Source organism: Olea europaea, chromosome 13 (genome assembly GCF_002742605.1).
Source record: "Olea europaea var. sylvestris chromosome 13, O_europaea_v1, whole genome shotgun sequence".
In the NCBI taxonomy this organism is placed as follows: Eukaryota; Viridiplantae; Streptophyta; class Magnoliopsida; order Lamiales; family Oleaceae; genus Olea; species Olea europaea.
This window is the reverse complement of record NC_036249.1, coordinates 10,472,309-10,490,133: the sequence shown is the minus strand read 5'-3', so window position 1 is coordinate 10,490,133 and position 17,825 is coordinate 10,472,309. Positions and strand designations below refer to the sequence as shown.

The following is a 17,825-nucleotide window of genomic DNA, read 5'->3' as shown; positions in this document are numbered from 1 at the left end:
TCCAAAAAAATATAGGTGACAAATCAACAATTAAATATCTAATATATTATAATAAACTATGTGAAATGGTTTGATTGTTTCTTTGCTTTCAAGTTTTGTTGGATTTGGTTAAGTGGCATTGGGTTCTTGCAAATTCTATGACCGTGGCCAAATTTACCACATTTTCCATATTTCACAATTTGTGATCTTTCATGTGCTAACTTCCTCCTTGTCTCAGTAGGATGCCTAGAACTTCTTTTCTGATTTGGGACAAGCACAGTTATGTTCTTTACATCGTCAGGAAAAATCCATTCTGCTCTAATGCCTACAGGTATAACTGTCTCTCTGTAAGTATTCACATACGCATTCGTTTTGTAATAATTCGAGCAGAAATCATAAACGTCAAGCTTCAATATTGCAAACACTGCTAGTGCATGTGGACACGAAAGTTGATCCACTTGAAATATTCTACAATTGCATGTGTGTTAAGTCATATCAATCATATATGATGAAGAATTATCTCGCACTTCAAACAAATTGTGACTTGTTGGAAAAACTTGAAATCAAATAAACTAGTTAGTTACGAGGGCTACAGTTATAAATGTGACAATCATAATTTTATGTGTTGAGCATTGTATTTACTTTTAAATTTTGCAGATTTTGCATATCATGGCTCATTTCCCTCAAAATCTTTTCGTAGGTGGTGCAAGCTTTGTGAAAGTACTATGTGCATTATCCATATTCTTGCAAAATCAAGATTGGACCATTTTCATTAATGACTCAAGAAGTGGTTCAATAAGGTAATTTTTGGCTGCCTTTGTGACTGCATTTACAGATTCAACCATGTTCGAAGTCATAGTAAAGTATCAATTTGTTGGCATGTGCAATCTGGACCATCTTTCATATCCAACGTCCAACTACAAAATAAATATAGTTCATTCATATTATAATAAAATAATGTATTATTTATAATAAATGAAATACAGTTCATGCATTAAACAGACATGCCACGGATAGTAACACTACATAATATTATGGAACAAGTCACAGGCAGTTATGGTATAAGTTATAGACAGTCACATACCATATATCCTCTGATCTCTTTATTGACTGAGCCCAATTCTTACATTTGATATTCACATTCATCCATTGTATACGCTCGTACGACAGCATTGAATGCATGTGTGACATTGTGACCTAATTTTGCATAATGGGTCTTCAAATTTGGAAGTAAATGGTATGAACAAATCACATGCATTGCCTCTAGATATACGAATTCAATAGCATTTCTTATGCTGTTGTGTTTATTCGATACTATACATAATCCGTCTCTCGATCCATATGCCCTCTTCAACATGTCAAGAAAACCATCTCCATGACTTATCATTTTCATTGTCCCTAATCCCAAAAGCTAGTATGAAGATTTTGTTGTTTGCATCTTGTGTACAAAATCGTAAAGCGTATACCCCTATAGTGACCATTTAAATATGTGCCATCAACTACAATGACTGGCCTACAATATTTCCAAGTGACTGTCCCCGTGTTCATTCGCTCTAGCATAAAGAAATAAGAAGGCGGCAATTGAAATGATGTCGTTGGATCACCTCTAATCAACTTTAATGTCCGTTCACGTGACCTCCATACCTTCATGTAATTCATTGATACTCTATATTTTTGTAACATGTCATTCGAGATATCATTAGGGGGTGTCTATTGTACGTGAAGAAGTGTATTTTTACAAGATGCAATTTGACACTACTGAGGTAGATGCTTGTTGATGAGATCCTAAAACAATATTCATCGAGCATGTGTGAACATTAAAAATTCCCCTGATCTTAAACATTTTCGTTTCTCCCAAGCGAGAAGATCTAAATATCCACTTGTAATCGTCATGCAAACACTTTATCACGTGTTTCTTCTTGTCCAATTTCAACACCTTATATTCAAATTTGTTTTGTATGGCATAGAAGGCCAAGCTCATTTTCAATATTTCCTTGTTGCGAAAAACATTTCCCTTCACTACTTGTATAGCATTTGCTTCAGATACCAATGTCACATCTTCAATGCTTTCTTTCTCAACGATCACAACTGAATCACAGATATCTTGAGCTATTTGTGATAAAGAAAACATATTAGCCGATGACTCAATGGAAGTAGTCGACAACTCTGGGCATTGCAATGCACAAGTTGACTGCCATGAATTTGCAGAGATAACATCAATTGTAATAGGATAATTTGATACAATCTCATCCAAAGATTTTAGCCTGACACACTTTAAGACATTATTATTGCTCAGTATTCGAACTGGAGGTGAAGTACAATTAAAAGAATATATTAATCTCATAGCTACTTCTGATGATTAAGCCCAAATTCTGAAATAACAAGGTCAATCAATTCATCATACTTGCACGAATCATTCACTAGTATAAGCGATGTGTGACCTCCGTATAATAGGCAAACGTGCAAAATTGCCATCCCTGATCACACACAGATAACAGCATATTACACTTCATTTACTAAAACCAGGAAACATTCAGATGTATGTAATGACATTGATCAATGCAGGCCACTGATGAAGAAGTCACAGATAGGATCATACAGACTACAGAAGTTATTTAATGCAAATATATTCACATAAGGTCAACAAATATAGGGTCGCAGAGATTTAATTTTCAATGCAATGACATTGATCACAGAATAAAATAATTTTAGTTATGGACTGTCAAGACATTTAACATATAGGCCACAACCTATTTAATTCGATAGTCACAGTTGACAGCAACATGGATAAATATGAATGAATCACATAAGCAGCCATAGATAGTTACAGATCAACATGTTCATAATTGTAAATTGAAAATAAAAATTGCATACTACCAATGATTAATGAAAACACACGTCACACACTGGGCAAATTATATCTTATTTTTAACAGCGAGAAAACTCTGATTATGTTTGGATAAATGTTTCATTAGCTTTGAAAACATCAGTTTTTTCAAAATCATAAGCTATATACTAAGTAATTCTAAGCTTACCTTCGAAGTCAGATCACAAAACTTTGATTTTTGTTTCAAGCAAATCCAATTCTTCCACAGTTCAGCTTTGACTTTCTCCAATTAAATGAAAATTAGTAGTATATCGACAAGATTGTGACGTTATTGATCGATTGTAGCTTGAAATTGAGGAATAACATTGAAATTTTCGTGATGTGTGGAGAGTTTTTGGTGAATCTGTTGTGTAGAGAGAGAGAGAGAGAGAGGAGAGTTTTTGTGGAACTCGTTTTGTAGAGAGAAAAAATCTTGTTTGATTATGGTTGGAAAGTAATAAATATTTTTAAATATAGTATATTAACTAATTTGTAGGAGATCATAATTTTTTATCCAAATTTAGTGTATATTACATTATGTATTTATATATTTAATATTTTCAATTTATCACATGATTTATGAAAGTTTTAAGAGAGTTTGTCAATTGTGAAATTTGTTTTTATAATGTAGTAGTCATGTGGTTTTCCTATATATTAACCTTAGCCTTGTTAGCATCCCTCAACCCAGCTACGCACAAACAAGCCCAACTGTTTTTTCAAGATCACAATGCAAAAGTAAGGTGTACAAATTTTTCATTCATAATTTAGGTATTGACTTAACAATTAATATTAATGATATCAATATAAAATATATCAATCCTATTTCATCCCAATCCAATTACAAACCTTAAAATTCAAATTCATTTCTCTCCATTTCTCCCTTCTCACTCTTCCCACTTAACCCACTCCTCAGGCGGCACCACCCACTCCAGGAGACCGCCACCGTAGCGTGCGATAGAGAAGAGAATTTCTATAATTTGATTTGTCAATTTGTGAAGAAGAGGTTAAAGAACATAAAGGAGAAGAATCGAAACCATCAATGCTTCACTCCCAGAGATCGCTGCCAGCAGCAGGGCGATGAGGAGAGGATTCTGTAATTTGATTCGCTGGATTACTCATTTGGATTTGTGAGGAGAATTCCTGTGATTCGATTTGCCGAATTAGTCAACTGGATTTGCAAATTTCTATAATATTTTTCTTTTCACCAGTAAACACGCTGTAGTGGTGATATGGTGCCTGTGTGGTCGATGGTGATGTTGTTTATGTAGTGGGGGTTTTGTGGTGGTGGATCTAGCAGTTGGGTGGGTTTTATTGAATTAGGCAGTCGTTTGGAGATGTTTTTGTGGTGTTGGGGGTTTTATGTGTTTTTATTGGTTGTTCAAGAAGAGGTATTGGCGATGATTGTAGATCTGGCAACGATTTTGTTAGTGATACAAATGGAGGTGTTGATAGAGATGGTAGTGGTGTTGTGGTGTTGGCGAGGGTGGCCGCAAATGGCGGGATTGTTGGTGGCGGTGGTGCCCAACTATTGTTGTGTTGTTGTTAATGGCGGTGGTAGTGGTTGTTGCAGTAGCGATGAGGGTGACATGTGGGGTGTCTGTGACCAAATATTTAGGCTTGTGTGACCAACTATTTGGCTGATTTACGACTAAATAATAGGTGTTTGTGATTCAAAAATAATTTGTGACCAATAAATTGTGACTTATGTGACTCATAGATAAAATGTGACATGTAATTTGAATAATCCGTGGCCTCGAAATAATATGCGACTTACAAAATTTTTGATTTGTGACCACGAAAAAATCTGTGATCAATTAATTTGACGATATGTGATCAGTAGATAAATTTGTGGCCTATAATTATGAACTTGTGATCATTAATCATGTAACTGTGACTTAATTATCTTTATTTAATAAATATTATTAATTAATAAAATACATATCTAATTTTTAAATTTTCAAACTATTTATCTGCTTTTTGAATTGGGGTAAACATGAGACATGGAATTTGATTATTTCCCATAACCTTAGCCTTATTAGCAACCCTCAACCCAGCTACACACAAACACGCCCGACTTGAAAACAACACAACGGGCCCACGATCTAAACATAGCCAACCTACATGACATAACGCGACCCAAATCTTTTGCATAACCTCGCCGCCTCTGGCTCGCCTTCGGCCCATCTTCAACCGCCGTTCACCTATCACCAGCAGAACACCACCTCTTCATTATCCTATTATCGACCAGCAACCTCTTGACCAGGCTCTGGTTCTATTGGCCCATCTAATAATGTGTTTGGGGATTTTTTGCGAACATGGGTTGCAAGCATATTTGGAGCTTTAGATTCTTTCACCGTGCAGCTTGAAATTGGTCGCTTGGGGCACTGTGTGGCTCATTTGTATCTCGTGAGGTATACCAATTTTGATATTTGAAAGCTTTACTTTCTATTTCTGTGTTTATGGCCTGTCAAATTCCAAAAATGAAAAATTAAAAAAATTATTAAAATTCAACACAATCTCAAGTGAGGACACCCCTTTGACGAGATCTTTATAAAACTCGTGGAAATCTATTTAAATTCACGAAATCTATTAGGACTTATAATATTTTAAAATCCATCAAAATTTTAGTTGAGGTCACCACGTTGGAATAGAATATTTGAAACGGGGCCTTTTGGTTGTAATAAAGAGAACTTTTGATAATGAAATAAACTCATATTTTCTCCAATTTCTCTCTATTCTCTCCCACTTCTTCTCTAATTTCGCTATCCTTTCTCTTCTCTCCCCTTCTTATCCTACAATTCTTCCTATATATCCAACGTCAATAGGTTTGGGCTTTCCTATAGAGAACAGTACATAATTTAATGGTTTGGATATAGAGATTGAGTTGAGCCGTTACAAAAAATAAGCTTTTTATTTTTTGTTGCAACCGGGCCTCGTGCCCAAGCCGTTATATCATACGTATCGTTCGCTTTGGGAGAATATAGCCCATTTTGAGGTTTAAAAACTTAAAAATGTTGAAACTCCACAGAATGTTTGAGGGATCATCTTTAAAATTCGACACCTTTGACATTATAGGAATAGAAAAATTGGGATAGTGGATCTAACCTTCAATCTAAGAAGTTTTTGAAAGGGCCTTCTCTCCAATATGGTACATCCATTTGGGAAATTTATAATAAATGATCAATCTTCATTTTGAACCACACATTTTAATGGATCCAAAAGTGCTATCCACTTATTTATTCGTTATTTCTATCTGTTTAAAAATTAACTATTTATAAATTATTCTTAAAACGGAGGCTTATCAATAATTTTACCATATTCAAGAAAAGGCTTACTTGAATACTTCTTGGCTTGATGCTAGATTTAACGTTAAAATTTTAAATGGTGACAAATGTAGTGACCAGTGCTAAACAAAAAGGTTGTTTTAGTGATTAATTTGAAATAAATTAAAGTCTAGCGACAAACATGAAACAAAACATAAAAGTTGGACGACTAATTTGAAACAAATTAAAGTTGAGTGATCAAATTGAAAACTGACCATAAGCTTTGAAGGATAACTATCGCTTTCACTTGGCTCCATTTAGAAAATTGGAATTGCAGTTTCAAAAACTGAACAATATTCCTGGAGAAGATAATTCACTAATTTCCTCCATTTGCATTTGGGGAAAGAGTTAATCTTCTACTTATTCAAATTGTTAATTAATCTTTACTACTTTCAAGCACAATAGCTTTGATGTTGTGAAATGCAGTACAACCGAATTTCCATGCCCCCTGTTTGACAGGATGCCTCAGAGAGAAATACCTAGTTTATTTCTCCTTTCCTTTCTATGTAAATGAAACTGTGAGTAACTCTATTATGAGAACTATTAAATTAAGTTGCTGAGATTAACATACTGGTGGATATTGAAATTAATAGATATTTGAAAATTTTAGTGGAGCCTTGGGTGTTGTGTGAAGAACTATGAGAAATAGTAAACTATAACATGGATAAGTTAGTTTAGCTTTGGAGATAGAATAATAATTTTATCATTTCTGAATTAAGATAGAATCCATGATAATTTTTGAAACCATCATCAAATTTTGGTTCCAAAGGTTGCTCAAATTGATGCAGAATATTGTCAGGTTACACAACTTCAATGAAATGTAGTTAAACTTATGATGCTGACTTGAAACTACATCACAGAGTTGGATTTATTAGATATATGATCCTTATGAGAGACAGTTCTCATTAGCTACCTGCTAGGATAGCTATTTGATCACATGTAATGCAATGTGGTGCCTATGGAAGCAACATATCAACTGCTCTTGGGTTTTTGTCAAATATCCCCCCCCCCCTCTCTCTCTCTCTCTCTCTCTCTCAAGCAAATATCATTAGCAAGTAGGATTTTTTTCCCTGTTTTCCTCTTACTTTCCTTGCTTCCTCTGTTTTTTTTTTTTTCCCAAGCATTCATTGTTGTCATCTCTAGGGCTTGTAGCAAATGGAAGTGGCAAGACGCAATTGTTGTAGAATTATGAGCTTTAACATCCAACTCAGTCGCTTCTTCTCTTGTGGTCCTTTTGACCCCCCTCCCCAAATACCTTCTCGCAGGGTGGTTGTCACAGGTAACATCTCCACCTAAAGTTTCTTTCTATTCTCCATCATATGTGGTCTTATGCATGATAATGCATCAAAGTTCCAATGGAGAGCAAAATGGAAGATACCACATGCATGCCCCTACTGGGATATCAAAGCTCATTCCTTTTATTTCTCTTCTTAATATTGTTTTGACTTTTGAAAATGCTTGTCTTAACAAAAACTCTTGCATAAGCTTCTTACCCATTGGATGTGATGGTGAGGTTGACTCATTTTCTCTGAAACTTGGTGCACAAAATTTTAAAACAATGATACAGGGCACAACCATTTGTTTTAAGAAGTTGTTGGATTTTCTTGCATAGCTCTTATTACATAAGCAAATGCACATTATATCTTCTTTTAAGTTTGATAACAATCTTGTCTTCAGATTCTCTCTCTCTCTCAAGCAAATATCATTAGCAAGTAGGATTTTTTTCCCTGTTTTCCTCTTACTTTCCTTGCTTCCTCTGTTTTTTTTTTTTTTCCCAAGCATTCATTGTTGTCATCTCTAGGGCTTGTAGCAAATGGAAGTGGCAAGACGCAATTGTTGTAGAATTATGAGCTTTAACATCCAACTCAGTCGCTTCTTCTCTTGTGGTCCTTTTGACCCCCCTCCCCAAATACCTTCTCGCAGGGTGGTTGTCACAGGTAACATCTCCACCTAAAGTTTCTTTCTATTCTCCATCATATGTGGTCTTATGCATGATAATGCATCAAAGTTCCAATGGAGAGCAAAATGGAAGATACCACATGCATGCCCCTACTGGGATATCAAAGCTCATTCCTTTTATTTCTCTTCTTAATATTGTTTTGACTTTTGAAAATGCTTGTCTTAACAAAAACTCTTGCATAAGCTTCTTACCCATTGGATGTGATGGTGAGGTTGACTCATTTTCTCTGAAACTTGGTGCACAAAATTTTAAAACAATGATACAGGGCACAACCATTTGTTTTAAGAAGTTGTTGGATTTTCTTGCATAGCTCTTATTACATAAGCAAATGCACATTATATCTTCTTTTAAGTTTGATAACAATCTTGTCTTCAGATATGTCTGTTGGAACTGACAAACCTGTTTCCGTTCATTTTTTTCCGTAGTTAGTCAAAGAGATTAAAAAGTTCTATTCATCACCTGCTAAGAAATTTGGAGGATGCAGTTTAGTTAGTAAATAGTACAACAATTCTTTCATTTTCAATCTCTCTAAAATACTCATACGCTAATCTTCGGACCCCCCGAAAATACTGTGAGGTGCTTGGAAATGGTCGAAGTAATTGAATCCTTTTTTCTGTTGTTAAGGTGGAGAACTGAACCCAAAATTCTCGCACATTTGCGCAGATTCTTGTTGAGGCACATTAAAGAATCATCATGTAAAGCTGAACCATAGACCTTATTTGATGTATTATGTGAGAGAGTTCAATTCTTCTCAGTCTTCAGATGAAAAAGCTTAGACAATGGTTTCGTCTGTTGTCATGAGAAAAAGAAAGTGTACAAATGTGCTATAGATAAAGAAAATAAATTTCATAGAAGAACGCAAACAAAAAGTTTTCACTGCAATTGCAACATCAGTTAATTGCATTAGTCTTCCAGACGAAGAGTTGAAGTTGAGTCATCATTCTTGTGCTTAGTATTAATCAATAAAGATTTAACACGGTCAAACCAAAAGAAACGTGAGCAAATATGCAATCCCAAAATTATGAGTATTTATGGATATCCCAATTTTTCAAACAATTTTGCCAAGCAACAGCATTCATATCCATTAGTGGAGGATAATGTGGCAGACTCTTGGTTACCTGTGAGTGGAAGTATATTTTGCCTTTTTGTCCTGGGTGAATATAAAGGTGAGATTGAAATGACATTATTTCATGCTTTGAATGGAAGCTCAGATTTCCCAGTTACACCAAATTGAAAAATGTAAACCTCGTCTATTCTTATTAGTAGAATATAAGATTCCATGTGCACATCCAATACAAACACACATATGAATGTGATTTTTTCATACATATATAGAGAAATCAGAAATACGTTTGTAATATCATATTGCTTGCACATACAAATGCATCTACATGTGTGTATCTATGTACGGATGTATGCATATCTGTATCTAAACATGAATATTTGTATAATGCTTATATATAGTTGTATTATCAACCAACAATTCACAATGTTCTTGTCGTAATTACATTTGCCTTATAATTCAAGATCAAATAAAGTTCTGTGTTGGTGGTGATGTTACCTCAGGTTTAGGGATGGTTACACCATTGGGTTGTGGTGTAGAAACTACATGGAAACGTCTATTAGAAGGGGAATCTGGAATAAGGGGGATAACTGTTGAGGATCTCAAGATGAATGGGTTTGATAGAGACACACAATTGCATACATTTGATCAATTAACATCCAAAGTTGCAGCAGTTGTGCCCTGTGGAACCAACTCACATGAATTCAACGAGGAGCTGTGGCTTAACTCTAAGGTAATAATACTAATTAATTATTGCAGTCAGTTTAAAAATGGATTGGGCCACTTGGTTAATGCTATTCTGAGTCCAGCTTCATTTGTAGTTAATAAAACTAAGAATTGAATGTTTATAGGATGATGAAGACCTAAAAAATAGAAATTTGGTTTTGAACAGAATGTTCATGGTCTAAGAAGAAAGGTCAGTTTTAAAATTTCTTCCCCTAGGAGCTTAAAAGTTGATATCATTTTGAACAATCTTATTGACATTGATCCTAGATTTCACAAAAGGAAACTGTGGGAATGGCTAGAATAGGAGAAGAAAACTGTAAACTCTTGCAAGTACATGGGCAAAAAATATGATACCAGTTCTTTATATCTTGCAACTAAGATTATAGTTGGAGAGATAAAACCCAACAAAATCAACTACTTTTTATTAGTTTAAGGTAAATCAACTTCTAATAATATAAACATAAACTCATGACCACTTGAATAAGTTTTAGCTTGTTCCATCAAAATTAAGTTATTATTAAAATACATATGCTCTCAAATGATGCTGGTTCTGTGCTGTGGCATGCCAAGTGCTGCTATATGTTTTATAACACACTCAAATCTTTTGATGACCAAAACAAGAAAAAGAATAAAAACAAGGATGATCTATTTACGACCCTGCATGGGATTTGCTTAATCATACATAGTGCTAGGTGGACTTCTCTCTGGTGGAAGTTGGAAGGCTCCAGGTGGATTTATTTGTTTCTTTAGTGCTTGCCACCTTTTCCATCGACCCATCTTATGATCATGTAATGATTTGGAGACTTGACTTCTGAATTTTGTGAAGGATCATAGATCTATTGCCCGGTTTATAGGCTATGCATTATGTGCTGCTGATGAGGCACTTAAAGATGCAAATTGGATGCCTACCAATCAGGATGAGAAGGAAAAAACGGTATTTGTTCATTTTATACTGATAACAAAGGGTATTTCATTTGGGTGTTGTTAATGACTTCATTTCTAACTTCAAGATCATCAGGGAGTTTCCATAGGTGCAGGGACTGGTAGCATCAGTGATGTATTGGATGCTTCGAGAATTATCTGTGAGAAGGTTTGCCTGTCTTATTTTATTATTATTATTATTTTTTTACTGATTGATAGTTTTCCTAATTCTTGGTAATTTCTGGTAGTAGTCTCCACCAAAAATTTTTAAAGGGTTTGCGAAGCTCAGAAGCAACGAATATCCTCTGTTAATTAAGATTGAATTTTCCCTATTTTTGTACTATTACTTTCTATATCTACATAATACCCTTTTAAACTATAAAAAAAAATGTTAGTGAAACGTTTCTTTTTTCTTTTCTGATTGCAGCACCTACGCCGGCTCAGTCCATTTTTTGTTCCTAGGATACTGATTAACATGGCTTCTGGCCATGTTAGCATGAAGTACGGATTCCAGGTTTGCATTTTAATGTCTCAAGTCATTTGAAAAGACATGAAAGCTTAAAAAGATGCATCATTAGGTAGATCTCTCATGTGACCCTAAAGATTATGATCTTAGAATGTTATTGATAATTTATATTTTCTTCTGCTTCTTATCTATAAGATAAAGGTGGCCTAAATTTATTAAATAAATAGATTAGAAAGAACGAGTGAGAGAAAACCTGGTGACTTGTCACACATATATTTAATTATTTTCTATTATATATAAGATATAGTTGCATATTCTAGTCTTGATTTTGAATCTAGGGACCAAACCATGCTGCAGTGACTGCTTGTGCTACTGGGGCCCATTCCATTGGTGATGCTGCTAGGATGATTCAATTTGGAGATGTGGATGTCATGGTTGCCGGAGGAACGGAGGCAAGCATTGATGCTTTGTCTATAGCAGGGTTCTGTAGGTAATGTTTCTTAAAAATTTGGCATCTTACCATTAGTCCTTGTGAATCTCATAATGACCAAGTAATCCACCCCTACACCAGAAAAGGAGACACGAAAGATGCAGTTCAATTTTGTTATTCTATGAAGCAGTTGCTACGGCATACTCAGCTGAGTCAGAATGTGCTCTTTGCTAATGCTTACAAAGTAGATGGTTGATAGGTCAATTTCTTAGATTATTTTAGAAAGGAATTTCCAAAGAATTCAAAATGGTTTAGATGCTGTTGTTACTTTTTTCACATCATGGATGTTTGAAAGACCGTATGCTAATGGACTTTTAGTTTGATGTATAATCACGTTCCATATACTACCTTTGAAATTTGGATTTGGTCTCCTTGGAGCTCATAGCCAACTCCAGATTGGAAATAAAATAAGCGAACCTTTTCAGAATGCACCTAATCTTTGGAAAATGGAAAAGGCCAAAGTAGAATGAGGGAAAACTACTTGAATCTTCTACAGTTGAAGGTAGGGAAGAGAAATCTTAGAATTTGGGAAACTAGCTGGGAATCTTTCTCGTAAAACATTGAGGGTCTCTTTGATTGGAGTGAATTCCATAGAAAATGTTAAATTTGAGGAATTCGTTTTGTACTTTGGCCGTTTGATATGAAAGTGGAAATGGAGTTCGAATTTCAGAGTACAAACACTTGAAGCATTTTTTGGCCAATTCTATGAGAAATGCATTCCTATGGTTTTGATGGTTTTTCTTTTCCAACTTACATTGAATTGTTTTGCCTTTTCCACCTTCGCAATCATACGGGCCCAAAAAGAAATGAAATATAAAAGACAAAAAGGTAATGTAGTTTTATAGAATTTTGATCATGTTCCTATATGTTCATGTCCTACTTATTTTTGGAAAAACAAATATTGGTGAGTCTGTTGTGTCTATGTCGCATATCCTTGTCCATTCTTCACAAACTCCACCTGATCTTCATCCCCATCACCACAGTAGTAGCCTGTACTTCTACCATCTCCCAATCCACTGTTTCCATCAATCCCCCCAAATCCACCACCATTTTTTGAACTCATTGGTTTTGGATGGGGTGAGCTTGATTTGATCCTTCGTCTCAAAAAAGCTTTGTCAAACCCTCTAATTTCCAAACTGTCATCTTCAATCTCCTCGCCATTGCGAGCCCAAAACCTCCCATTAACTCAGTATCAAATCCAAAGAGGAAGGCGATAGAATTTGCATTTGAAGAAGTCGGGTTTTCCAACTAATTTAAAATCCTAGCCAACTCTGGATCAACAAAATGCCGTAATTATCTTTAACCCCCAACCTCTGTTCTATTGACCTGCAAGGAGGTGTTAGCTGTTGTATTGATTTATTTCCACACTTTTTTCTTTATCTATTTTTTGAAAAATTATTTTAATGGTTGTTTATGGATTGTGATGACTGCGTTGGAGCCTACAACTAAATATATAGAACCATGCAAACAGGCAATCAAATTGAAAAATTATTTGTTACCTCAGTCCACCAATGCCCTATTTTAGCCTATATGGAATAGATACTGCTAATCTTTTGTTGCTCTTTGTATCTTAACATTTCTGGGCTAAAAGATGATAGATTTTCTTAGAGGTACAGGTGTGATGGTGTTTGGGGTATTGTGAGAAGTGACGGTATTGATGTTGGTGCTAATCGTGGTTTTGATACTTGCTGGAGGTGTCGGTAGAGTTAGTGTATGATTTCGTGGTTACAGTAGCAGATGGAAGCACTTGGTTAGGATGGGGTTAAAGGAAGTGCTGGTGCTTCTGGCAGTTGTTCGGTGGTTACCAATGAGTGTGTGTGTTGGTGTTGAATGAGGAAGCTCGACTGATTTGTTTCCATTAAAGCTAGCTGAATTAATTTTAATTATATACTTTATGAATTCCATAATTTTTCATATACACATTTCATTGACTTTTAACAAAATTTACTCAAAATCTGATTTTAATCTCTGGGATAAATTTTCGACAAAGAGAGGCTCGGTCTTTCAACTCAACGATCCAAAATAAATGACGTTCGTAAAAATGTTTGGACAAGGCAACGGGGGCCACAGCCTTCAGCCAATAATGTGTCTCCTCTGGTTGGCCAGGGGCTGTAGTAATAAATGCCTTTCATAAAACGGCATCCCTTCCAAGTCAAGCAATAAAAATCCCCCACCTAAAAACGCCAGTCAAATTTACCACACCAGCCCCCCCCCCCCCCCCCCCCCCTTCTTTTTCTGAAAATAAAAATGAGAAATTGCACAGATTATACCTTCTACTTAAAAACCTATCCAGGAAAAACGAAGCCAACTTTGCGATTGGAGAAAGTAATACTTATCAGTAGTTGAAGGAGTATGCTGAGGATTTCATCTTTTTTGGGAAAAATAATGTGCAGGATATTGATATTGAAATTATTGAGGTATAACTTAGTTGTATATAATTATGAACACACAAGTATGTTGTGGAATGAAAAGTGGTCTAATTGAGTGTGTTAATGCTGCCTAATTTATACAGGTCAAGGGCATTGACGACTAAGCATAATGGTGCTCCTCGAGAAGCCTCGAGACCTTTTGATTGTGGCCGTGATGGATTTGTGTAAGTAATGGTTGTGACATTGAGAAGTTTTCTCCAGAGTACTAAATAGCTCTTGAATCTCAAATCCTCTCAACTTATAAATCTGACACAATACAGGATAGGTGAAGGTTCTGGTATCCTGGTTTTGGAGGTGAGTGCTGTTACAAGTACATTAAAATGCATGTCTGTTTTACGATTAAAACAGAATGAAGTTGGTTTTCTATAATTAAAAGGTTTACGATGTGCTAATCAATTTGTCTCAAGAGTAACCTTGATGTACCTAATCTGGTTGCATAAACAGGTGTATCGACGATGTTATGAGAAATCTAAGATTAGGATTTAAATGGTGCAATGAACTATAAAGAACCCCATGAATTATTGGATTATTGCAACCCATGATAATGTGTGGCGCTTTGTTATGTTGTATGTTCTTCTATCTGAGCAACCTTTTATCGTGCACATTATTATTTTAATCTTTTAAGGAACTGGAGCATGCAAAGAAACGAGGGGCTAAACTTTATGCAGAGGTCCGTGGTTATGGGATGTCAGGTTACTTCTACAGATATTGTCTTTTTTCACCCTTCGATCTATTTTTTGATTTTATTTAACACTAGATAGTGTTATTTTAAACAGGTGATGCATACCACATAACTCAACCCCATGGTGATGGCAGAGGTGCTATTCTGGCAATGACCCGTGCTTTGAAACAGGTGAGGAATTAACATTTATTTTTTAAGTGGTCATATATCCATATGGTAACTAGAATGTTAGCAACATTTTTTTATGCATGTAAAGGCAAGTAGTCTACTACCTTGTACTGTAAAGAAGGTTGAAATCCTTCATTGATGATATATTTTATTGCTGATTGATTTCCAATATTCTGGTGAAGATTTTGTCCCCTTTATTCAAATAAAAAATTCCCCCTTTATGACAATAAGAAAAGAACACTTCCGTTGGTCGAGGATAGGCTCTTTCACTAACTGATAGAAATATCAGCGAGCCTTCCATGTTATATGAAATAAGATCTAGTGCAGATCAAGTCCTATTTGTATAAATAATGAAAGACTTGGTGCAGATATAGTCCTAATTATCTAAACAAGGAAAGAACATTTGGGTGGTTGAGGTAAGGCATTGACCCATCTTGTTACATAAGTACTTCAGAGAGGAAGTATGAGCTGGAGGACGACATAAATCTCACCTCCTAAATGAAGGACATGGAGAGATGCCTTACCTCTTAAGACTACTTTTGATTTATATTTGGAACCAGAAAAGTTATGCAGTTAACAAGGGGAAAAAGACATCTATCTATCCTATTTTACAGCTAGAAGGAAGGAAAGATATACAGACAGAGACAGAAAATCAGGAAACTCAAAATGGCTCCAACGAAGTACTAAAAGAAAAAAAAAGGGGAAAAAAAACTATTCCAGCCTATTTCAGCCATATTCTTCCTAGTAACAGTAATATCGTCTACATAAACAAGGACTGAAATCTTGCCTTTAGCATGCATGTAGAACATAGTGTAATCTGTTTGGCTCTGAAGTAATCCCATTTTTCGAACAAATTTTGTGAATCTTCCAAACATGTTATTAGCGGTTATTTCGACTCGTAAAGTGACATCTTCAATTTGCACACCTTTCCTTCAAATTTTAATTCAACAACATTAATAATGAAATAAAGATATTTTCTCTCTTTTGAATTCTACTTCCGTCTGTCTAATTCTTTTCACATTCTATCTCCCTAATTCTATCTGCTTCTCTTCGTCTCTTTTCCCCTCCATTTTCTTCCTCTCTTCTGTTTCCACTTTCCTATGATTTTTTTAATTGCTTCCTACGTCGCCCCATTTTCTCTTTCAAATTCATTGGTGACAATTGAAGTGATAGGCAAAATTCTTTTGGATATAAGCTTATCAAGTATTGAAAGAACATGCCTAACTGATCTCATTTTCTAACTCTCCCCTTTAAGAGAAGATCAGCTAAGCAAGTACTCGTTTTCAGAAAATTTGACATCCTTGGTGGTAAAAAATTAATGAGATGGAGGATGGAAGCATTTGTAACCCTTTTGTCGGATAATATCCAAGAAAGTGAATCTCCGATGAAGACTCTGGCGTGACCTTCGGTTACTGAGAAATGGAGCTCCCCTCACAATCCAAAATAACTCAGCCACCACACCCCCACACAATCGGCCTCACGCCATAAATCAGATCCTTCGACCAACCAGTTCACACACAGGCGGCGATTTCTGTGGAAACCCTAGAGCCGCCCAACCGATTTCCACCAGTTCCGGCCAGAGTTGGAGCAGACGCGCCTCACCGGTGGCATCAGCAGGGACCGGCGCCCCCCGCCGGTGACCTGCCTCCCACACGCGCCGCTCCGGCCGCGCGTCTGCCGGCGCGTGTGGTCCACGCGCCGCCGTCGGGACACCTGCAGCGGCAGCCTGATGCCACGAGATCAATCGGCTTGTCCGTTCTTCCCTTTGATGAATTGCTAATACACAATCAGGGGAAAAAGTTGGCAGATGTGCGTAGTTTGGTATTTAATCATCGTTTCAGAGTGGAGGCGAAGGACTTCGCCGTATCTATTAACGATTTTGGCACTGTTAAGTTGACAGAATGGGGTTCGAAGTTATCGGATTCAATCGTTATGGGAAGGTATGGTGCTATTTGGATGGTGAATATGGTAGACAGATTGAGGAAGAGAAGTGAAGTTGAGGAATGTGTTTTTAAGTTCAATGAGTCTTCAAGAGCTTTCTTGGCACAACGGTGTGTGAACCATCGAGGCAGATATTTAATGATAGCACAATATGGGGAGAGGCGTCGGAAAGGAGTTGTCATGATACCAGAAGGTGCAAATGGAGAGGGATGGGCGTCGGTCTTGCAGGTGTTTCAAGCAGTTGTTGACTCATTTGTTGCTAGGGATAAGGCCAAACGACAAACGGTGATTGAACGAAACAGACAGAGAATGACTTATGCAGAAATTACAGCAAACTCACAGACCTCGGAGAATGCTAACCAACAGATGTTTCAGCAAAAGGAAAGGAGAAATAAAGTCGGAGATAACGAAGGTCACGACATTTGTTTGAGTAGGGCTGAAATAATGACCCGTGCGCAGGAGTTGAAAGGAGATGAAATTGGTACGTTGTCACAAGTGTGGGGTTGAGTTGGATGAGGATCAAACCGGTGAAATACACGCATCGGGATTGACTCATGAGGAACTACCACCAATTACAGAACATGCAAAGCAGGGAGGAGATGAACATTGTGATTTTCAGGTGAGGATGGAAGCAGGATACAATGAAAACGATGACAGGGCTGACTTTGTGGGGGTCAACCGAACTGAAGTAGACACAGGGATTACAGTTGAACGAGAAGAGGAACCACTGTCTAAGGAAGGGGAGTTCAGTATGGTGAACTTGGAGAAATTGTCAATGGACACAGTGAAAGAAAACAACGATACACAAACG

General features: G+C 36.3%; 1 protein-coding gene across 7 annotated transcripts in view; it reads left to right on the top strand.

Annotated features, from left to right (window-relative positions):
- Positions 1-4,892: 4,892 nt before the first annotated feature.
- Positions 4,893-17,825, top strand: part of LOC111407556 (3-oxoacyl-[acyl-carrier-protein] synthase, mitochondrial) — a 27,585-nt gene continuing 14,652 nt past the window's right edge. Inside the window, exons 1-11 of one of the 7 annotated variants that reach the window (XR_002705129.1) lie at positions 4,893-5,256; positions 7,312-7,447; positions 9,695-9,924; positions 10,744-10,851; positions 10,936-11,007; positions 11,266-11,352; positions 11,643-11,794; positions 14,307-14,387; positions 14,484-14,517; positions 14,849-14,915; positions 15,000-15,076. Coding sequence is in view for 6 of the 7 variants with exons in the window: in XM_023037123.1 (XP_022892891.1) it covers positions 7,324-7,447; positions 9,695-9,924; positions 10,744-10,851; positions 10,936-11,007; positions 11,266-11,352; positions 11,643-11,794; positions 14,307-14,387; positions 14,484-14,517; positions 14,849-14,915; positions 15,000-15,076 (1,032 nt within the window). In the remaining variant the exon portion in view is untranslated. Of the gene's footprint in view, positions 5,257-7,289; positions 7,448-7,935; positions 8,106-9,694; positions 9,925-10,743; positions 10,852-10,935; positions 11,008-11,265; positions 11,353-11,642; positions 11,795-14,306; positions 14,388-14,483; positions 14,518-14,848; positions 14,916-14,999; positions 15,077-17,825 lie in introns of those variants that run through there. The other 6 variants (XM_023037123.1, XM_023037121.1, XM_023037118.1 and 3 more) reach the window with 6 other exon arrangements.